The sequence below is a fragment of the Panonychus citri genome, unplaced genomic scaffold, assembly GCF_014898815.1.
Source record: "Panonychus citri isolate SS breed McGregor unplaced genomic scaffold, ASM1489881v1 Contig00092, whole genome shotgun sequence".
Taxonomy (NCBI): Eukaryota; Metazoa; Arthropoda; class Arachnida; order Trombidiformes; family Tetranychidae; genus Panonychus; species Panonychus citri.
In genome coordinates this window covers 280207-303532 of record NW_026515497.1, presented here as the reverse complement: position 1 = coordinate 303532, position 23326 = coordinate 280207, and the positions used below count along the sequence as shown (strand labels likewise).

Here is a 23326-nt window from a genome sequence, read left to right as displayed (position 1 = left end):
TTATTGATTGGAATTGATTTGATTTCTTTCCGTTTTTTTTTCTTTTGCTAAATTGTGAATCAGTTTTCACGATTAAATTGATTGTTGATTAAATAATGTAACAAGGAAGATAATTTATTTTTCATTTGGAAGGCTTTTGATTTCCCGTTGTCTAGGATTTGTCATTCTATGCAAAAAACGTTAGACGATTTGAAGAGAGAGAGAGAGAGAGAGAGAAAATAATAGGGAATGAGATCGAGGTGGGTTCTGTTGGGTGGAAATGGGTGTTGGGAGTGTAAATTGAAGGGAAAGATGAGAGAGAGAGGTAAGAAGATGAAAGATATTTGTAACTTTTGAACGATTTTCCTCCTTTTCCCTTTTCGAATCAATTTGTTTTCAATTTTGAAACAATTATTGTCGTTCTCTTGCTTTTAATTGTTTTATTTGCTTGTTGTTTGCATTTTTTTTTGTTTATATTCTTAATTGGTTTTATGTTTAGTTAGCCTCTTGTACTTAGAGACTAAATCTGGAAGTTGATAGGAAATGGCAACATCTAATTTATCCAATGGACATCCTCGGAAGAATGAACAAGTTGCAGATAATTGTTGAAAATCGAGAAGATTATTTGATCGGAAGAAATCACGATATAATTCAGGATCTGGTAGATCGTATCTTGAGATATTCTGAGCTTGAGCTGCAAGGGCACCGCTAAATACACGGTATTGTTGTGGATTCTCGGTGATTTCAGAGGCAAACTTTTTAGCTGACGTTCCAAACATAAATAATCCTTTGTTTCGATAATATGTGGCCAGGTAACAGTCGATTATTTTGGCATGATTACGAACTCGAACTGCATGTCGACGAACCTCAGCAATATGAGATTCAACACGAGCTAATCCAGAAACTTGATCGGATAAATCTTGAAGCCATTCCTGTTCTTGGATATCAAGGAAAGGCTCATAGGTTTCCATTTGAGCTAAAATATTGGAGGAAAAGAAAAGAAAAAATCATAATTAATTCACTGATTATCAATGGTTGATTATTAGTAAATTAGGATTTAGAGAAAGAATTATCATCATGATTAACAGTAAACAGAATGATTATGATTAAGAATGAAAAGAGGCTTTTATCCAAATGGGAATTGAACAAATTAAATTAAATAGTAAAAGATTTTGATAAATGGCCAAGTAATTCCTGAGATTATATCAAGATTTAATTCGTGCCTGAATTTGTAACAAGTGAATTATTATTAAAAGGAGAGAGAATAGTTTTCATCACCTTTAGTTTAGACAAAAGGTAAATATCAAGATAATTTGAATTCGACAAAAAAAAACTAATCTGATCAATGGACTTGGAGCGAAAATGTTGTTGAGATTAAAAAGAGGATTAACAGTTAAATGATTAGAAATTAGTTATTACTTACTTGTTAAGGCAAAAACTTGTGGTGGTTGATTGTTGGTCATAAGAGGAGATAAGGCCCATAATAATTGTCCAATTAAGGTAACAATTTGTGAATGAGTTACAGAATCAGATTTGGAAATGACAAACCTTACATCACGTCCTCTTAATTGTTCCAATAGGGAGTGAAGGTTACTCGTTAAATGAAGTTGATTAACGTCAATCATAATATAGATAACATCACTTCTATCAATAAACCATTGATAAACTTCACTGTCAATACCTTTACCTGGTTCCTTTGGCATGAGACTTTCATCAATAAAACCTGGACAATCAACAATTGTCATCTGAATAGAAAAAGAAAAACAATAATATCAATAAACAGAAACAAAGAGAGAGAGGACAAACAGAGAAAAATGTTAACCAAGCAGAATTAATTATTTTGTAAACAAAGTAATTAAAAATAGAATTGGCAAGTTGATTGGATTTAAATTATAAAGCTGAGATCAGCAACAATTCATATTTATATTGTCACCTTTTGTAAGACATCAAGAGGCATTTTAAAGGCTTGAAGATGATGTTCAACAAAATGTTGACCAAATTGTTGAAGTCCGGAGAAGGTGAAATCGGCTGAAAGTTCAGTGGGACTTAATTTAGTGAAAGCATCTCCTTGGACCAATAATGTGAAATGAGGATAACTTGTAGATATTCCTGAAATAAAGAATAACAATAAAAAAAAGAGAAAATTAACAAAAATCAAAACAATAACATTATAGGGAAAAAAAAGAACAATAGAAATCAAAAATTTAATCATTTTCTTTTTTCTCTGGGCGAATCTTTAATGGTAAACAAAGATTCTAATTAAACTGAGTCAATTAAATCGTTTAATCAATCATACTAACCATTTATCTACAAGATTAAATTTAATTACATTATGGAAATTGATATGTAAATTTAATAACAAATTTAACCACAGTTAATACAATTGGAAACAAAAACAATCAAGAGACAGAAATTTCTGATGCACAATTTACTTTACATGAAGATGAATTTATTTCTATGTCATTGAGACAGTAACTAAATAAATTGTGATCACGATTGGAATTGCAATTCTTAGTAATAAAATGATTAAATTATTGTTTTAATTAAAAAAAATGAAAAAATGAACGAATCAATTAACAGAAAGGATTAGAAAATCAGAGAAACTGCTCGATGTTTAGCTCGCATTTGCTATTCTAACGAAAAAGCTGTGAGAATAGACTAGTTATTCTAACGAAAATTTTAATTCCCTTCTGATGAAAAAGTGAATTCTTTGCTTGTGATTAGAAGATAATTAGTTTTTTGATTGATTATTGAGCTGAATTAATTATTTTGATTGTAGAATTTTCTTCTCTATCCAATCAATTGAAAGGTTAACTTGGTTTAAAAATTTTCTTTTGTTTCTTTTTTTTTCTGTTCCATGAAACTGTTGACAATTAATTCTCTTTGTCCTTTTTTCTTTGGCAATTTATCAACAATGTTGACATTTACTTTGTTATTTAATCTTTTCTTTTCTTTTCTCTCTCTCTCTCTCTCTCTCTCTCTCCCTCCCTCTTACCTGTATTTAATTGCCAAGGAGTTGCCTGAAGTCCTAGTAGATAATTGACCAATGATGTTTTACCACTTCCCTTTGGTCCAAGGATGAGAACCATCGGTCTGGCAAAGATTTCAGCGTCACTGGAGTTTTCAACAAAAGGAATAGAGGTCAACAAAAGAGAAGTGTTGACATTAAGTGTCCTAGAATCATTTGAATCAATATGTGACATTTGACAGGATTTTTTACATGGAATTTAAATTGAAAATCTCTGGTCTCACCGACCCTACCAATCTAATTACACACCCGTTGTTCCTACAATTTGATCAGGTAAATTAAATGGTTTGGCTACTTGGTAAATCCTATTGACTGGGATGGAGTAAATTTTGTTTAGTAAAATTTACATACCTTATTACTCGGGTTGATATCTCACGATATTTATACATTGATTCCAATGGTTTAATTGATGTAGTATAAATCTTTTTCAGATCTCGGAAGATGGAAAGAATCAAATTTTGCTCGGCAACGTCCTGAAGATACAACAACAATTGGAAAAGTGATCAATAAACATATTCAATGGTCAAGACTACCGACTAAATTGCTCAACAATATCTAAATATGGATGTTTGGTATATTCCAATAATAATATAGATGTACAAACCAACCTCTTTTGATCCGATCTCACCGAGTTTAAGAATCTCGTCTACATGTGAGTGTCCTGAAGTCATTGGTGTTGTTTCGGGTTCGGGCTCGGGCTCGACAACAGCCACAGGTTCAACTGGTGTTGGAACCGCAACTGGTTCAGGAATTTTCGGCTCTTCCTTGACCTTAACCTCTTCTTTTACTTGCTCTTTTGTTTTCTCTTCCATTTTTTCTTGTTTCACTTCGTCTTTTTCCTTCTCTTCCTGTCTCGTCGACGTTTCCTTGAACTTCTGTCTTCCTCTTCTTCGTCTAACTGTTCGTCCTCATCTTCATCATCAATCATCTGTTTTCGAGATTTACTTTTCCTCTTCTTTCTCTTTGAAGTTTCTTCCTCGTCTTCATCTTCGTCTTCTTCAACTCGTTGTTTCCTCTTTTTTGATCTTCGCTTAGCTACACTATCATCTTCTTCATCCTCATCCTCATCATACTTGGAACGTTTTCGATCCTTTTTCTTTTTCTTTAATGATTTTCTGGCTTCTCTTTCATCCTCTTCATCATCACCTTCATCAATTTCATTATTCTCAGTGACATCCTTAACCTTTTCATTTGATTTCTTTTCCTCAACCTCTTTGGCTTCATTCTCATCACAAATTCCGTTTCCATCTTCATCTGGACATTCTGATTTTTCACCAGTAGCTGCTGGTGAAACGATCTCTGGAATCTGAGCCACAGGCTCTGGTATCTCTTCGACCTCATCTTCATTGCAAATACCATCATTGTCATCATCTTCACAAGGTTTTTCAATCGTAGTCACTATAATCACCGAAATGAAATAAGAAACAAAAAACTTTTAAATTCCAAACTTATTGATGAGCACAAATTCATTGGCACTTTTCAGAAACAAAAAACCATCAGTCTAACCTTCAGGTTCGGCAGTTATCGTAGTGTGGTCCGTTTCTGGTGAATTTTCGTCAGCTACCTTGGATCCATCCAGAGTTTGGTAAGTTCCAGTTTCTACGAAATAATCAGCAATAACAATTCCAAATGAATTGTAAAAATTTTTATCACGAAATTTTGCTAATTTGGGCTTTTTATTTATCTTATTCTTTGAACAGTCTAATCCCCATGGTTGATTAAATTTCAAACACGTTTAAAGCAATGGTTGTGATTACGATTGGAAATGACCAGGTCATCGATTGTGTGAGATGAGCATGCATTTGGTTGCAGTTCTAATTGATAAAATCTAATTGTTTTTACCATTGATTACCTTTGGTTACACTAGATTAACTGTATTTGGGTTGTTAGTTTAATTTGATTTGATTTGTAAATCAACAATCTTATTACTACAACTGCTTACAAGTTTATCTTTCGCTCTCTCCCTCGCTCTCTACAGTTCTGTGGGATAAAAAAATATGACATTGAGGAAGGTCAGGTTAGTATGATGCTTAATGAATTTTAATTAAATGGAGCATGACTTAATTCTTTAAATATTTTAATCTTCATCATCTTATCAATAATAATGATAATTTTCTTATGAAATTTTCTAATATTAATAAGTTTGTAACTAATATTATGACTTTTTTATTTTCTCAACAGAAACTTTTTCTTCTTCTAAAAGCTACATGAAGGATTCAAACAAGCGGAACAATCTCTTATTCATTGGAATTTATTTTCTTATAATCTACTTGGATTATGGTTGATTATGACAACATATCGATTAATTTGGCAGTTAATTATTACCTTGATCCCAATATTTATTGAGAGCCTCTTCAATGTGCTTTCGGCATTCAGTTTTCGTAGCATCGTCTTTTACCTCGACTTCGGAGCTATAAACTTGGCCTGAGTATATAAAAGGATTGGATATAAATCAAGAAGAAGAAACAAAATCTTTACTATTAATTGTTTAAACAATTTCCATCTAAATCTGAGTAATTATCTTAACTTGAAAGTTTTCTTCGTTAAAATCGAAATTAATTTTGCAAACATTGATTAATATTAATTTAGTTATTGTTGAAAATGGTAATCATATTTTTCACTTGTTTTTCAAATGAATTATTAATCGTTTGTTGATAGTTTGTTAATCATTACTATTTTCTAATCTTATTTTTTTTCCTTTTCAGTTAATCAGATGAGAAATTAAAAATGAATGAACGTAAATGACAAAAACTATTATAAAGAATCACATTAAAGGAGCTAACAAATGGTAACCTTGAAAAAGTGTTGAACATGAGGAAGCTGAATGAAAATGATGAATGGAGTGTCTACTTAAGTCAATATGAGCCATTCTATTTGGCTCACCTCAATTTTCTAGGTGAAGTTGTTGGTGATTGTTGAGAGAGAAAGAGAGAGAGAGAGAGAGAGAAACAAAAGGGAGATAATGATGAGCTTCTTTTATTTTGGTTAGACACAATTGAATGTTTAGCTTAAATGAGGATCAACATTTTTTACTAAATGAACATTAATATAGATTAAAAGAGCCAGGGAGAGCGAAATAATGAAGAAGGGATATCCTAAATTTAGATTATCACAAAATAGTTGAGAGGCTCTGAATCTGGAAGATATTATTAGTTTCTTGGAATAGAAGACTCTCTTTTTATCTCTCTCTCTCTCTCTCGCTCCCCTTTTTCTTCTTTGTCATCTTGGCCCATATTTCACTTGATGCTTCCTTATTAGGGGAGCCTTAACTGGGTAAAGGTAGCATTTGAGCAATGGCAACAGAATTAAATCATATTAATAAATTAACAGAGATCAAAGATTAAGTGAGAGAGACCATTTAGAATCTAGAAAGTTTAATGTTGAGAGAAATTAGTTAATCATGATGATTAAACTGATACTTAATTCTTTGTATTTTCAATTGACTGAATTCTGTTTGCCTTTGACTCTCTCTCTCTCTCTCTCTTTTCAGTTAATCAATCATTTAGACGAAATCGAATGCACTGAGAATCCTGAAAGTAATTATTAATTGTTATTCTATTCAATTGAAACTAATTACTGCCAACAGTGACCTTGAACTCAATATTTTATTAGCAGAGGTTAACTTTTCACTCTACTACTTAATATTTTTGCGATCTCTTAATTGTCAGCGATTTAATCAACTTTTAGAGTTATTATTAACAGTTTCAACTATGAAACAATTGCAATTAATTTAAAACCTACAAGTTCAATTAGTATGATGAATATAACATAAGTTAATCATTCAAATCATTTGGGAGATGACAATTAACTGAACAATGGTTAATTGTTCATCTTGTTAAAACTTTTGAATCTATGATTTGTCCATCGTTATCACATGAAAATCGAACTACTTATTCAACCCTTAACATATTAAGATGAATTCTGATTCTTTTGATTTAATTACTTTTTTCTTTCATTTTTTCTTACAGAAATTATTCAGCTCGTGATTAGTACTTACCTGGTGTCGATAATGATGCAGCTACAATGAAAAGTAGGCACAACACCGAAGGCCAAGTTCTCGGTGTAACCATAATCTCGTTTCACTAATTGAATTCGAATGTTAAATTGTTACTCTTTAATTGTTGAATCGAAGCCGTTATTTGGATCACTCAAAGAAGAACACACAAAAAAGAAAGAAAAAATTACTTGAATATAACGAAGCAAATGAAAAATATATTCGTGGTGACGGATTTTGGCTATTCGATGATAAAATAAGGTATTACGATTTATCACCAAATTTACGATGGAATAATTGTAATCAATTAACAATTAAATAGAAGTAACAATAATACTAATAGAAGGCGAAATGTAAAAAAGAAAAAGGGTTAACTAAATTAACGAAGTTCGAGGTTCATTTGCAGGTTCCATTCGATAGCGTAATTTTTACTTCTTTTCTTGTGAGAAGAGAGAAAGAAACAAACTAGTTGAGAGAAGAGAAAGTTTCGAACAAGGAAACAACTTGTCCTATGGGTTAACCTATCCTGAAGAGTTACCCTTGAGCTTTAAGCACAAACTCAGAACTCGAACATGTAGGTACAGTCGTTAGAAGAAATTTAAAAGAAAACATTGATATTTCATTTTCTTTTTCTCTCAATGTTCAATTCGACTTGCGCACCAATTTATTCTCATCATTATTATCTTTTCTTTTCTTTTCTTTCTTTTTACAGAATTCGCATGAAGATTGAAATATATCTGAACGAAATGTAGGTCTTGGAGCAAACTAATCGGAGAGACTTGCCAGCAATTAGGTGTTTCCATCTTCAATGATAATGTTCATCGTCATGTACGTTGATCGCAAGCAAACAGATTTAATTCACCATTCAAATGTTCATCTTAATTGCAAGAGCCAAAATCAGAATTAGATTTCAACTCATATACTTGTTTCATCTCTCTCTCTCTCTTTTTATCCTTCAACCATTATCATCACCTCGTCTCTATTAATTGTTAATATGAACTTTTCAACATTCAATTGTTTCATATTGTTAATTGTTCAGTCTTAATCATTCTCACTATATGTAGACTTTTACTCTCTTGGTCATCTAATGTTCAATTCTTTCTGAGTCTTGACCATTTCATGTTTTCTTCATCTTTGATTTTATATTCGAGTTAATCATAACTAACCAATTTTAGCATTTTTGCACAATTGACTAATTGCCTGCTCGATAATGGAAATTAGTCCATTTCTTGATCTATGTATTTAAATTCAATGTTGAAATTAAGATGCAATCATGAGTTTGTCGAATAACTAATCAATTAATTTTGATTTTTCGATAAAAGAAAATTGAAAACAGCTAATTGGTATTCCAATTGTTGAAAATTTCTCAGTATAATTTGATTTTTTTCTCACAATTTCAGATCGATTACCACCTAGTAGCTTAGTGACCTCTCGAACAGTTCGCATCATCCACTTATGTACTTTTTAGTCGTTGGAAAGTTTTACCTTTGGGAATTTAACTCATTTGCTTCCTCGAAATTTTTATCAACCTTGAATCAAATTTGTACGAATCATCAGTTTTAAGGTCACTAAATGGGTCAATCTAATGTAAGACCATTTCGTCTTGGAAACAAATTTCCAGAGTTTCAAACTTTGTCTTACAATTAAGTTTAATATCTTAGAGTCATTTTGATTTTGTCATTGATCTTTTTCATTTGATTGTGACAACTATTTTTTTCTTAATAATTAAGATTTTCGAATTGATTTTTTATTCTGTTTTTTTTCATTTTCTAGTTAAATGGAAGGTAGACCTCGTGGAAGAGGAAGTGGTGGATCATCAGAACGTTCAACTTCCAGTCGACGATCAACATCAAGACCACCGAGAAATTTTCCAGCCGAAGCTCCAATTCGAACGATACCCGATGGGTTAGTTACGAAAGCCAGTGAAATCGGTGTACCAGTTCGTCTTTATAGTAATCATTTCCATCTAAAAACACCAAAAGATGTAATAATTTACGATTACCACATCGATTTTGAGCCGATTGTTGAAGCCTCCCGACTCCGTGGTAAATTAGTTTACCAGAACCGTGAACATTTTAATAATTGTTACATTTTCGATGGTGGTTCCAATGTTAAATCACTACATCAAATAGCTGAAACAATGACTGTTACCGGAGTAAATCATAACAATGAAAATATTCAGATAACAATTAAACCCACCGGACGAATTGCCTGGGGCCATCCAGAGATGATGCGTTTCTACAACACTCAAATGAAACGTAATTTAGTTCACATTGGGATGTCTGCTATTGGTAGAAATTTTTTCGACAAAAGTGGTTCTATTTTTATACCCGAACATCGAGTTGAAGTTTGGCCTGGAATGTTAACCGCAATAAACGAGCACGATGAAGGTATTCTGATGGTGGCCAATGTTTTAAATAAAATAATCCGCCGAGAAACTGCTCTCGATATTTTGGTCAGAATCTATCGAACAGATAAAAACCAGTTCAAGGAGAAAAGTCGTCGTGAACTTGCCGGTGTTATTGTTATGACAAATTACAACTCGAAAACCTATCGAATTGATGATGTTATTTTCGATAAAAATCCAAGAACATATACTTTTGAGCGAAGAGGTGAGTCGGTTTCACTTCGAGATTATTATCTTGAACAATATCAGCAGCAAGTTAAAGATGAACATCAACCTTTACTTATGGTTCGACCAAGTGATCGTCAGCAACGAGGTGGAATGAATAAGAATATTATCCTTATTCCAGAATTTTGTCTAATGACGGGAATCACTGAGCTAATGCGAAATGATATGCGATTTAGAAAGGAGGTTGATCGCCATGTTAAATTAGGTCCAGCGGAGAGAATGAAATCTTTAAAGGATTTCGCCCAAAGGTTGACCTCTCATCCTAAAGTCAATGAAGAAATGAGCCAATGGAACTTACAATTGGATCCTCAACTTGTCCATCTCACCGGTCGACTTTTGGCTTCGGAGAAAATTTTGATGAGCGATAGAAGCGATGAAGATGGTATTTTATACGATCAAAGAAGTGGATCATTTGAACAAGAAATTAGAACAGAGAGAATGAGAGAGCCCGTTGATCTGGAATATTGGGTAATCGTAGCACCGAGCAGAGATAAATGTCTCATTACAAGTTATCAAGATTCATTACGTCGAGTTGCTGGTCCATTGGGGATCAGATTAAGTCCTCCCAAGTATCTGTGGTTAGATGATGATCGAACTGCAACTTATCTTGATGTTTGCCGGCGAATCCCCAGTGATAAGGTCAAATTGGTCCATGTTGTTGTTCCCAATAACAATCGTGAGCGTTATAATACCATCAAGCGTTACTTTTGCGTCGACTGTCCTTGTCCAAGTCAAGTGTTAACTAGACGAGTTCTGGATAAAAATCAATTAGCAGTTGCTACAAAATTGGTTGTACAAATGTCCGTTAAAATGGGTGCCAAGGCTTGGGCTTTAGTTATTCCGGTAAGTTGAACATTTTTGATGATACATTTACCGTTTATTTAATTGTGATCTTATTTTTTACTTTTTGCCAACACAAGCCTAAGAATGTAATGATTGTTGGCTTTAATACCTATCGAGATACATCCAGGAGAGGTCATTCTGTTGGAGCTTTCGTTTGTAGTACCAATAGTGAAACAACTACCTGGTATTCAAGAGTAGATTATCATCAAAATAGTGATGAAATGTCAAGTAATTTTGCGACAAATTTAAAATGTAAGTTGGATGATTTTTAAACTTGATTAATATTGATGATATTTTACATTTAATTTAGTTGGTCTTAAATCATGGCATGCGATTAACGGTCGTTTCCCTGAGAAAATAATAATCTATCGTGATGGTGTTTCCGAAGGACAAATAGGTCATATCTTCAAAACGGAGACTGTAAAAATACGGGAAATTTTAGCAGAAAGAGCCGATCTAGTGAATACCCATTGGTGTTTCATTATTGTTAACAAGCGAGTCAATGCTCGATTCTTTATGCAACCAGCCAACCTGACTGCTCCAGTGGTCAATCCAATATCTGGAACGATTATCGACTCTGTGGTCACTCGTGCTGAGAGATACGATTTCTATTTGGTCAGTCAATCCGTTAGATTTGGCACAGTTAATCCAACAATGTACAATATCATCGCTGACGATACAGGATGGAAACCCATTCATCATCAATCTTTGGCATATAAACTGTGTCATCTTTATTACAATTGGGCAGTAAGTTGATTAACCAATTACCCATAGTTGATCATTGGTCATTTTACTACTAATTGTTATAATTAAATTTCGCATTTTCTTTTCTTTTTATCAAGGGAACTATTTCTGTACCAGCTCCTTGTCATTACGCTTACAAATTGGCCTTTCTAATTGGTACCTGTATCCACCAAGAACCAAGTCCATCGCTGGCTAATAAACTGTACTTCCTGTAACCAATTGGACGATGTTAACAGGGCAAACATTTGCGAAATTAATCAACAATCTACCAAGACGATCTGATTCATCAATTCACTCAATTAACTATCCAGAATTAATTAGAATCAAAGGAAACTACAATTTTAATAACAACTAAATCTTTATGCATCTTAAACTGCTATTTAATTGTTTCAATAATCTCCGATTTTTCCGATCATTGTACTCATATATTGTGATGATCATCTAATAACTATTCGGGGTTTATGATCTGAATTTATTTGAAATTAATGGTTTAGTTCAATGTCACCTCTAATTGAGTAATTTTGAAAAGAAAACAAACAAAGATCGAGATATTTAGAGTCTAAAAAGTCACCTTTTCTCATTTATTAATTGTCTCAATATCTCCCTCTTGACTGTTTCACTGCTCCAATCTAGCGGCAGATAGAAAGTGAATATCCCACTCATTTGTCGTCAACCTCTTGGTTTTAACAATTCAATCATTTTACTTTTCGTGCTTGCCTTGTGCTAGTAGTTCACATCTAATTGTTTATCGAGCTGATTTTATTATATTAAAACTTAAAGCATGGATGTCGGCGGATTTCGTGGTCGAGGTCGAGGTGAAGCCGGCGAAAGCTCTAACAGTAGAGGTTCTTTACCAGTGATTCCATTCCGAACTGCTGAAACCTTACGAACTATTCCGAAGGAAATTACCATTACAACGGGTGATAATGCTGGTGGAATGAAAATCGTCACCAACTATTTTCAACTTCGAGTTCCAAATGATCAGGTAGTATATGGTTATCGAGTTGATTTCGAACCGAATGTTGAATCCATTCGAGTTCGTAGAGGTTTGGTTTTTAGTCTTTCGGCTGTTTTCAATAAAGCTTATATATTTGATGGTGGTAATGAGATTAAATCATTACAAGATATTAAAACCACCACCACAACTGAAGCTACAACTCGAGATGGTAAAACTATTTCCATTCGTATTAAACCAACGTGGACTGTAGGTTGGGGTCACGCTGAGATGCTTCGTCTTTACAACACTCAAATGCGTCGAAATCTTGTCTCTCTTGGATTCATTAATGTTTTTCGTAATCATTATGACATAAATGCTCGAAGATTGTTATCTGATCATGATATCGAAATCTGGCCTGGTATTTCAACTGCTGTCAATGAGCACGATGGTGGTATTCTTATGTGCATTGACATATTTCATAAGATAATTCGATCAGAAACTGCCTTAGATATATTGCAACGATTGAAATCTAAAAATCCATACTTATTCAAAGAACTTGCTCAAAAAGAGTTGGATGGTAAGATTGTTATGACTAAATACAATAACAAGACTTATCGAATACTCCACATTCGGTTCGATAAAAATCCCGTCTCTTGTACCTTTGATCGACGAGGAACTACCATCACCCTCAAAGACTATTACAAAGAGCGATATCAACATATCTGTACAGATGAACAACAACCACTTTTATGGGTATATCCGACAACTCGACATCAATGGCGTCCGAACAACGAGGACATCCTATTGATTCCTGAGTTTTGTCTAATGACTGGATTGACTGAATCAATGAAAAACAATTCCAACTTTAAACTTGGTCTTAATGATGCAACTCAAAATGAACCCCCTGCTAAAACAAACGCACTTATGGCATTCATGAGGAGAATGAAAGAGAACGAGACTATTCGTAAAGAAATGGACAATTGGAGTTTGGGATTTGAAGACAAGTTAGTTGAACTCAATTCCCGACTTTTACCTGGCGAAAGAATCCAAACTTTCGGTGAAGTTGGTGAAAGTTCTGGTGTTCCATATGCTCAACATACAGGTAACTTTGAAAGAGAAATTCGATCAAAGAAAATGAAAAATCCAGCAAAGATGGAAAATTGGTGCTTGATTGCTCTTCGAAAAGACAAAGCTATTATTGATGATTTCTTCGCTCACTTGAAACGTGTCTGTGTTCCTCTCGGGGTAGAGATTGGTCCACCAAAAATGTTCCCAGTTGACAATGATAGAGTTCAACTTTATCTCGAGGCTTGCAAGGGAATTCCCGAAGCTTCAAAGTTCTGCATCATTGTTGTTCCTATGCTGACAACGCAACAACGCTGACCGTTACAGTGCTGTCAAACGGTACTTCTGCTGCGAAAGACCTGTTCCATCTCAGGTTATAACTACTCGAGTTTTAAGCAACAAGAAAAATCTAATGTCCGTTGCAACTAAAATCCTCATTCAAATGTCGACCAAACTTGGAGCTGAACCATGGGGACTTCACATTCCGGTGAGAATCAACTTATTTCTCGCCCAATTAGGGACCTTATTAAGTAGTATGAAGGTTAGATCAGCACCAAAAACCGAAATCATGAGACTAAAAATAAAATTTAGAAAGAGATTGGAAAAGTAATTTTCCTGACAAGATTGTTGATGAAATGAACAACCTGTAATTTGGTTTTAAGAGGGGTCTTCTCAGTTATCTGAGGTTTACGGAGATATAATTTATAATTATTGCTGTAAAGACATTATTCTCTCATTCTTTTCCATTTTCAGCTAAAAAGCACCATGATTATTGGATATGATACTTACCATGAGAAACGAGGCCATTCTGTCGGAGGATTTGTCTGTTCAACTAATGGTTCTGCTACTACCTGGTTCTCCCAAGCTACTTATTACCATTATGGAACTGAAATGTGTGAAAACTTTTCTAGTAACTTCCGAGGTAAAGTGAAAAGTTCACATTTCGATTTGTTTTGATACATTTTTTTCTCTGTCATATTAAGCTGGATTGAAGAATTGGTATCAGAAGAATGGTGCATGGCCTGAATCTATTATCATCTATCGTGATGGAGTTTCAGAGGGACAGATTCCTCACGTTTATCATGCCGAATTGAAGGAACTGCAAAAAGTTCTAACTGAGGAGGAAGGATTGACCAAAACTGCCTTTGCTTTCGTTATTGTCAGCAAACGAGCTAACGCTCGATTCTTTTTGCTCGAAGAGAAAGACCTAATGAACCCTCCAACTGGGACATTGATTGATTCAATAGTTACTCGAAAGGAAAGATATGATTTCTACTTAATCAGTCAATCCGTTTCTCAAGGTACCGTAAACCCAACAATGTACAACATCATCGCTGATAGTACAGGATGGAAGGCGCTTCATCATCAACAATTGGCTTATAAACTTTGCCATCTTTACTAAAATTGGGCTGTAAGTGTGACCTTTAACATAGTTTCTCACCTGATTGATCTTGATATCAATCTAATTCTGTCTTTGTCTATTATCCTCCAGGGAACCATTACTGTCCCAGCTCCGTGTCAATATGCCCACAAATTGGCCCATCTTACAGGAACCGCTTTGCACAAAGAGCATCATCTCGCTCTATCACACACTCTTTTCTTCCTCTAAGTTTCTATCGATTTTGCTTCACGAATTTAATCTTCGTGACTTTTTCAGCTATCTAGATATTAATACTTATAGTTGGTCACTTTCTCACTAATTGTAAACCTAAGTTTGGTATTTACTTTTTTTTATTTGAGGAACTATTTCTGTTCCAGTTCCTTGGACCAAACAATATTAATTTCGATTAAATTGTTATTTGAATAGGAAATTTACATTGAAAAAATGAGATTTCCAGAAAATTATTAGGTGCCCACTTGAAGATTCCCCCCGAAAAAATGGGTTGACCTGGAGAATTTTCGATCGCAGAATTGGACTCGTGGGGTGTTACTTTATATAAATCCGGAAAAAGTCCGGTCAAAAAAGTCCACAAAAAAATTGACGCGATTAAAACCAAAAAAAAGTTAAAGTCTCGATTTGACAAAAAATCATGAAAAATTACTGAATCACCATAGAGTTCAATGATAAAACTGAAATTTTTCATTATTTATATAAAGTAACACCCCACGAGTCCAATTCTGCGATCGAAAATTCTCCAGGTCAACCCATTTTTTTCGGGGGGAATCTTCAAGTGGGCACCCTAATAACATTGTTTGGTCTAAAATTCTTATTAATAGTAATATAATTATTCTAACTATTAATTTACTTTTGAGGAAAATCGTTTTTCTTTCAAAACCCAGAATTCAACTTAATTTTTGGTTCGACTGTAATATAATATTTAAATCACTAATTGTCAATCTAATTAAATGCCTGATTCGAAAGTGAAAATTAAACTTCAATCATTACCTTTGATTAGCTTTTTATTAGGATTTTATGCTTAAACAGCTCATTCAATTAACTTTTTTAGGTTTCGCTCGAAAGTTGACCTCTCGTCTTAAAGTCAATGAAGAAATGGACCAATGAAATATCGGATAATCGTAGCACCGAGTAGAGATAAATTTCTCATTACAAGTTATCAAGATTCTCTATCAATTCTTAGGATATAAACTATGTCATCTTTATTACAATTGGGCACTAAGTTGATCAGCTAACTACTCATAATTGTGCTAATTAAATTTCGTGTTTACTTTTGTTTATTTAGGTAACTATTTCTATTCTAGCTTCTTGTCACAATATAAATTCAACAAATTGTAATCAATTGAACGATGTTAACAGGATAAAAATATCGAAATTAATCACCAATATCCTTGCAAATTAACTATCGAGGATTAAACATAATCCAAAGGGAACTTATATCATCTTTTTATTAAATCTTTGCTCATCAATAATTTCTAGTCAATTGTTTTCTTATGTTTCCATTTCTAACCGTTAACTTGGATATTGTAGTGATCACAATTAATTAATTATCTAAGTTTAATGATCTGATTGTATGAGAGCTCCAATTAGTCCAATGTCACCTCTAATTGAATAATTTTGGAGAGAAAAACAAACAAAGATCGAGATATTCAGGGTCTAAAAAGTCACCTATTCTCGTTAATTAATTAATTAATTGTCTTACTATCTTCCACTTGACTGTTTTTTTCCACCTCCCATCCACTGGACAATCTTTAAATTCACATAGCAAGTGAATATCTTCATTCATTTGTCATCAATCTTTTGTATTGTTAAATATCGTTCTTAACTACTATTGGGTAGTATTCATCATCTAATTAGTTTTTTTTCAAGTTGGCTCAATAATAATTAACATGGATGTCGGTAGATCCCGTGGTCGAGGTCGAGCTGGACCTGGTCCACCTGAAGCTGGCGCACCTTCAACTAGTGAAGGTTCTGTACCATCGATTCGCGTCCGACCTGCTGAGACCTTACGAACTATTCCGAAGGAAATTACCATTACAACGGGTGATAATGCTGGTGGAATGAAAATCGTCACCAACTATTTCCGACTTCGAGTTCCAAATGATCAGGTAGTATATGGTTATCGAGTTGATTTCGAACCGAATGTTGAATCGATTCGAGTTCGTAGGGGTTTGGTTTTCAGTCTTTCGGCTGTTTTCAATAAAGCTTATATTTTTGATGGTGGTAATGAGATTAAATCATTGCAAGATATTAAAACCATCACCACAACTGAAGCTACAACTCGAGATGGTAAAACTATTTCCATTCGTATTAAACCAACATCGACCGTTGGTTGGGGTCACGCTGAGATGCTTCGTCTTTACAACACTCAAATGCGTCGAAATCTTGTCTCTCTTGGATTTATTCAGGTTGGTCGTGACTATTATGACAAAAATGCTCGAAGATTGTTATCCGATCATGACATTGAAATTTGGCCTGGTATTTCAACTGCTATCAATGAGCACGATGGTGGTATTCTTATGTGCACTGACATGATCCATAAAATAATTCGACGAGAAAGTGCCTTAGATATGTTGCGACAATACTTATCTCGAAACCGAGACAACTTCCGAGAGGTCGCTCGAAAAGATTTACCTGGTAAAATTGTAATGACCCGATATAACAACAAGACTTATCGAATTGATGATGTTCTTTTCGACAAAAATCCCGTCTCTTGTACCTTTGATCGACGAGGAACTACCATCACCCTGAAAGCTTATTATCAGGAACAATATCAACAGACCTGTAGCGACGATCGTCAACCTCTTCTATTGGTACAACCAACAGAACGACAACAACGAGGTGGTGACAATAAAGAAATCCTATTGATTCCCGAATTCTGTCTGATGACTGGTTTAACTGATAATATGAAAAACGATTTCAACTTTAAACGAGTTCTTGGTGATGTCACCCGAATGGATCCTCCTGCTAAAACAAACGCACTTATGGCATTCATGAGAAGAATGAAAGAGAACGAGACTGTTCGAGCTGAAATGGGCAATTGGAGATTGGGATTTGAAGACAAGTTAGTTGAACTCAATTCCCGACTTTTACCTGGTGAAAGAATCCAAACTTTCGGTGAAGTTGGTGAAAGTTCTGGTGTTCCATATGCTCAACATACAGGTAACTTTGAAAGAGAAATTCGATCAAAGAAAATGAAAAATCCAGCAAAGATGGAAAATTGGTGCTTGATTGCTCTTCGAAAAGACAAAGCTATTATTGATGATTTCTTCGCTCACTTGAAACGTGTCTGTGTTCCTCTCGGGGTAGAGATTGGTCCACCAAAAATGTTCCCAGTTGACACTGATAGAGTTCAACTTTATCTCGAGGCTTGCAAGGGAATTCCCGAAGCTTCAAAATTCTGCATCATTGTTGTTCCTAACAACAACGCTGACCGTTACAGTGCTGTCAAACGCTATTTCTGCTGCGAAAGACCTGTTCCATCTCAGGTTATAACTACTCGAGTTTTAAGCAACAAGAAAAATCTAATGTCCGTTGCAACTAAAATCCTCATTCAAATGTCGACCAAACTTGGAGCTGAACCATGGGGACTTCACATTCCGGTAAGAAGTTTATTCATTTTGTTTCATTTTATCTTCTTTTTCATTTCTTCATATTTACATTTTGTTTTTTCTTTTCATTCTGTTTCATGCTCAGCCAAAAAGCACCATGATAATCGGATATGATACTTACCATGACTCTGAGAAACGAGCCCAATCTGTCGGAGGATTTGTCTGTTCAACTAATGGTTCTGCTACTTCCTGGTTCTCTCGAACTACTTATCATCAAAATCGAGAGGAATTGTCAGCTAACTTTGCTAGTAACTTCAGAGGTAAATTGTAGAGTTCTTTTGGTTATTTCCCATATGTATATTTATATTTTCTTACATTTTTTTTAATATTTTCTAATTTCTTTCTAGCTGGATTGAAGAATTGGTATCAGAAGAATGGTGGATGGCCTGGTCGTATTATCATCTATCGTGATGGAGTTTCAGAGGGTCAAATTCCTCACGTTTATACGGTTGAACTGAAGGAAATGCAAAAAGTTCTAACTGAGAAGGAAGGATTGGCCCAAACGGGTTTTGCTTTCGTCATTGTCACCAAACGAGTCAATGCTCGATTCTTTTTGGCTGAAGGAAGAGATTTGAAAAATCCTCCACCGGGATCGTTACTTAACTCAATCGTTACTCGAAAGGAGATATGATTTCTACTTAATCAGTCAATCCGTTCGCCAAGGTACCGTAAACCCAACAATGTACAACATCATCGCTGATAGTACAGGATGGAAGGCGCTTCATCATCAACAATTGGCTTATAAACTTTGCCATCTTTACTACAATTGGGCTGTAAGTACATAACCTTTAATGCAGATTTTAATTTCTCTCTAAAATCCTCTAATTAATCTTTTTTTCTACTCCTTTCTCTTTCGCATCTTCTAGGGAACCATTACTGTCCCAGCTCCGTGTCAATATGCCCACAAATTGGCCCATCTTACAGGAACCGCTTTGCACAAAGAGCATCATCTCGCTCTATCACACACTCTCTTCTTCCTCTAAGTTTCTATCGATTTTGCTTCACGAATTTAATCTTCGTGACTTTTTCTTATTTTTCGAAAAATTTAGTTTCCTCATATACGATTAGTTTTCTATTTCTTTATCATTAGTTTATTAGTTTCCATTCATTAGAAAGCATAATTTACTCTTTGAATACACTTTTTTTAATACATATACTTCTAGTAGATTATTTTACTTTTTTGGTAACATGATATTCAATTCATGTTCAATTTATATTCATAATAACCTCTTTTCAAGTTAATCATTAATAACTGACCCAAGAATTTCGGTACAATTAGTCAATTGTTTGTTCAGCAATGGAAATCAATCAACTTTTATTAATACAACGCGCAACAATTAATATTAACCAATTCTAAATCGACGAACCATCGGTTCTTGATGTTCCTGTCCGAACGATACCTGAGGAACTCGTTACGAAAACCCTTGAAATCGGTGTACCTGTCCATCTTTACAGTGATCAAGCCTGTAGGTTCTATGGTTAATTGATTTACCTACAAAATTTATCCTTAAATACTAGTAGGTTGATCAACTACTCATATTTGACAACATTTCGACACTAATTGTAATAATTAGATTTCACTTTTTTTCCAGTCAAAGAATACACTTCATTTCCTATTCCATTTCTTATCCATCAATATTCACCAATGATTGTTATTCAATTGTTTTATTAATCTTACATATTTCCATTTATGAAATTAAAAGTTTATTTGAATATCCATCAATTTAATTTAATTTAATTAACTACAATGTAATTAATTGTCTTAACATTCGATGGATTGATTTAGAAAAAAAGTTACAATTCTTTCATTGATTTACTTTTATTCTTTTAAAAGAAAATTTTTTGTTCTATTCTCCATTCAACCTTTTACTTCTATTCCAGTGTTTTGTTTACATTTAAATTATTTCAATCAACGATAATTTCGATGTAAATTAAGTTTCTAAATATTAATATAACATTTAAATCACTAATTGTCAATCTAATTAAATGACTGATTCGAAAGTGAAAATTAAACTTCAATCATTACCTTTGATTAGCTTTTTGTTTGAATTTTATGCTTAAACAGCTTATTCAATTTACTCTTTACTTTTGGATTATGTTAATTGTTGATTGTGTTTAATTTTCTGTTGCAGTTATAAAAGTTGACGAGCTGATTAAAGCAACTTTGGACCAATCAGATTCGAAAGGTTTTTTGGTCGAAATATTTTCGGTATAAATTGGACGCTATTAACGATGTTGATCTTATTTTCGTTTTACAACAACAACAAATTACTACAATTTACAGTTATTATTATTGTGTTTTATTATCATACAATATGGAAGCTCGACCTCGTGGAAGGTCATCATCGAAAAGTCCACCTTCAGCTGAATTTCCACCTAAGCCGTTGTCTTCATCTGATGTTTACCGTGCAGCCGAACCACCGCTTAAAACTAAACCTTCGGGTTTATTGACGAAAGTTGGTGAAGGTGGAATAGCGGTTCGTCTTTTTAGTAACCATTTTCGACTACAAACACCTCAAGATGTGATAATTTACGATTATCATGTTCATTTCGAGCCGAATGTTGAATCATTACGATTTCGACGCTCACTAATATTTCAAAATCGTGAAATGTTCAATAGCAGTTACATATTTGATGGAAGTGAATCCATTAAATCTCTCCATGAGCTTACAGGACCCATCACAGTTTCGGCAGTTGATAAACATAATAATGAAAATATTCAGATTACAATTAAACCCACAGGACGAATTGCCTGGGGCCATCCGGAGATGATGCGTTTCTACAACACCCAAATGAAACGTAACCTGACTCACCTTTCAATGACTCGACTTGGGAGAAATTTTTTCGATAAAAATCAAGCCAAAAGGATTCCCGAACATTCTGTTGAAGTCTGGCCTGGAGTTCTAACTGCTATTAACGAACATGATGGAGGTATTCTTATGGTGGTAAATTGTTTGAATAAAATAATTCGAAAGGAAACTGCTCTGGATATATTGAGAAGAATCTGGTCTCAGAATCGAGACAATTTTAAAGACTTTGCTCGACGTGAGCTGGCAGGTTCGATTGTCATGTCAAAGTACAATTCGAAAACCTACCGAATCGATGATATCATTTTCGATAAAAATCCAGAATCATATATGTTTGAGCGAAAAGGAGAATCTATTAATCTGGTTACTTATTATTTCACTCAATATGCGATTAAAATTCAAGACACTAAGCAACCGCTTCTCATGGTTAATCCAACGGATCGACAACAACGCGGTGGGATAACCAAAGATCTTGTTCTGGTCCCGGAGTTGTGCCTTCTAACGGGAATGTCAGAGAATATGAGAAACGACTTCAACTTTCGCAAGGAATTGGATAAGCACGTTAAATTGGACCCACCACAACGAATGAATTCACTGAAAGATTTCATCAGGAAAATGATATCAAATGATAAAGTTCAGGAAGAAATGAACCAATGGAATCTTCGTTTGGAACCTGATTTGGCTCAAATTACTGGACGAATTTTGGGAACAGAGAAAATTCTTATGGGAAATCGAAGTGCTGAAGATGGTATTCTTTACGACCAGAAGACGGGATCATTTGAGCAAAGTATCAGGTCAGAGAGCATGAGAGCTCCCGTTACCCTTGAATACTGGGTTGTTGTCGCTCCGATGAGAGATCGATCTATGGTCGAAAGTTACCTGGACATGTTAAGACGAGTCGCAGGTCCATTGGGTGTTAAAATTTCCATTCCAAAGTTTTTATACCTAGAAGATGATCGAACCCAAACTTATCTTACCGCTTGCCGATCAATTCCCTCTTCCGCTAAATTGGTACATGTTGTGGTTCCCAACAACAATCGCGATCGCTACAATACCATCAAAAGATACTTTTGCTGCGACCAACCTTGTCCAACTCAAATTCTAACCAATCGAATTCTAAGAAAAAGTCAACTATCAATCACTTCTAAATTGCTCTTCCAAATGTCCGTTAAAATGGGTGCTCAAGCTTGGGCTTTAATCATTCCGGTGAGTATCATAATTGTGCTAATTGCGCTTATTTTCCCTCTTCATTTTCATAGTCGTATAACAGTTTGTACTAAATCGCTTTTTCTTTGTCGTTAAAAATATAGCCCAAAAATACAATGATCGCTGGATACAACACCTATCGAGATACCGTTAAAAATGGCCACTCTGTGGGTGCTTTTGTTTGTAGCACCAATGCCGAAATAACTACTTGGTACTCAAGAGTTTCTTATCATAACAATTGGGAGGAGATGTCATGTAATTTTGCTTCGAGTTTAAAATGTAAGATAATTCAAGTTCTAATCGCAGTTCGAACCCATATATTTATGCAATTTTTTCTCTCTCTCTATTTTCCTTTGATTAGTTGGCCTTAAATCGTGGCATTCTATTAATGGCCGTTTCCCTGAGAAAATACTCATCTATCGTGATGGTGTTTCCGAAGGACAAATTGGTTACGTTTATCATAATGAGACCAGAAGAGTAGCCGAGGTCCTAAGCGAACGGGAAGATTTGAAAGACACCAATTGGTGTTTCACAGTTGTCAACAAAAGAGCCAATGCCCGATTTTTTGCCGTTCGTGGTGGAATCAATGATCCAGTAGTCAATCCAATACCTGGAACGGTTATCGACTCGGTGGTCACTCGAAAGGAGCGATACGATTTCTATTTGGTCAGTCAATGTGTTCGCGCTGGTACCGTTAACCCAACAATGTACAACATAATCGCCGACAATACAAAATGGAAGCCAATTCATCATCAAACGATCGCATATAAATTATGTCATCTTTACTACAATTGGGCTGTGAGTAATTAAGTGCTAATTATTTTTGTTCAATGAAACATTTGATTAACTTTAATAAACTTTTACTATCAATTTATCAACAGGGAACCATTTCTGTCCCAGCGCCTTGTCAGTACGCTTACAAATTGGCCTGTTTAATTGGAACCAGCGTCCACCAAGAGCCCAGTCATGCATTAGCTAATCAATTATACTTTTTATAAATTAATTATTACAAAATGAAAACCAATCAACCAACAAAAAAAAAAACTTTTCCTATTCTTTTCAATGTAAAACTTTTTCTTTTCCA

General features: G+C 34.4%; 3 protein-coding genes, 1 long non-coding RNA gene and 2 pseudogenes across 7 annotated transcripts; 5 read left to right on the top strand and 1 right to left on the bottom strand.

Moving 5' to 3' along the window:
• Positions 1-96: 96 nt before the first annotated feature.
• On the bottom strand, positions 97-7145 carry LOC128387582 (sarcalumenin-like). Its single transcript, XM_053346784.1, is given in 10 exon segments — positions 97-955; positions 1403-1724; positions 1913-2088; positions 2975-3093; positions 3359-3480; positions 3616-3860; positions 3863-4405; positions 4514-4606; positions 5333-5431; positions 7005-7145. Coding segments are annotated over 10 exon segments (2289 nt in total). The 5' UTR covers positions 7078-7145; the 3' UTR covers positions 97-458.
• Positions 3087-3659, top strand: LOC128387587 (uncharacterized). The gene is made up of 2 exons (XR_008325117.1): positions 3087-3280; positions 3439-3659. It is a non-coding gene; the product is annotated as an uncharacterized LOC128387587 (long non-coding RNA).
• On the top strand, positions 7121-11593 carry LOC128387579 (piwi-like protein 1). 4 transcript variants are annotated; one of them, XM_053346782.1, is made up of 7 exons: positions 7121-7262; positions 7714-7829; positions 8775-9613; positions 9755-10476; positions 10554-10728; positions 10787-11223; positions 11319-11593. In XM_053346782.1, the coding sequence occupies exons 3-7, from the start codon at positions 8779-8781 to the stop codon at positions 11433-11435; spliced, it is 2286 nt and encodes a 761-aa protein (XP_053202757.1). In that variant the 5' UTR covers positions 7121-7262; positions 7714-7829; positions 8775-8778; the 3' UTR covers positions 11436-11593. The 4 variants fall into 4 exon arrangements, with proteins under 4 accessions (XP_053202757.1, XP_053202754.1, XP_053202753.1 ...); XM_053346779.1 differs by adding an exon at positions 8402-8588 and having other exon boundaries at positions 8775-10476; XM_053346778.1 differs by having other exon boundaries at positions 8775-10476.
• A 347-nt stretch (positions 11594-11940) lies between these two features.
• On the top strand, positions 11941-15603 carry LOC128387581 (piwi-like protein 1; annotated as a pseudogene).
• Positions 15604-16366: 763 nt separating this feature from the next.
• Positions 16367-19948, top strand: LOC128387578 (piwi-like protein 1; annotated as a pseudogene).
• Positions 19949-20269: 321 nt separating this feature from the next.
• Positions 20270-23316, top strand: LOC128387580 (piwi-like protein 1). The gene is made up of 4 exons (XM_053346783.1): positions 20270-22242; positions 22347-22521; positions 22604-23040; positions 23124-23316. The coding sequence occupies exons 1-4, from the start codon at positions 20545-20547 to the stop codon at positions 23238-23240; spliced, it is 2427 nt and encodes an 808-aa protein (XP_053202758.1). The 5' UTR covers positions 20270-20544; the 3' UTR covers positions 23241-23316.
• Positions 23317-23326: the final 10 nt, after the last annotated feature.

Excerpts from the sequence above, each read along its gene's own strand:
- LOC128387579 (XM_053346778.1), top strand. The coding sequence starts at position 8,779 with ATGGAAGGTAGACCTCGTGGAAGAGGAAGTGGTGGATCATCAGAACGT. Across the intron at positions 10,477-10,553 it reads CTTGGGCTTTAGTTATTCCG|CCTAAGAATGTAATGATTGT; the intron begins GTAAGTTGAACA and ends TGCCAACACAAG. Across the intron at positions 11,224-11,318 it reads ATCTTTATTACAATTGGGCA|GGAACTATTTCTGTACCAGC; the intron begins GTAAGTTGATTA and ends CTTTTTATCAAG.
- LOC128387580 (XM_053346783.1), top strand. The coding sequence starts at position 20,545 with ATGGAAGCTCGACCTCGTGGAAGGTCATCATCGAAAAGTCCACCTTCA. Across the intron at positions 22,522-22,603 it reads TTTTGCTTCGAGTTTAAAAT|TTGGCCTTAAATCGTGGCAT; the intron begins GTAAGATAATTC and ends TCCTTTGATTAG. Across the intron at positions 23,041-23,123 it reads ATCTTTACTACAATTGGGCT|GGAACCATTTCTGTCCCAGC; the intron begins GTGAGTAATTAA and ends ATTTATCAACAG.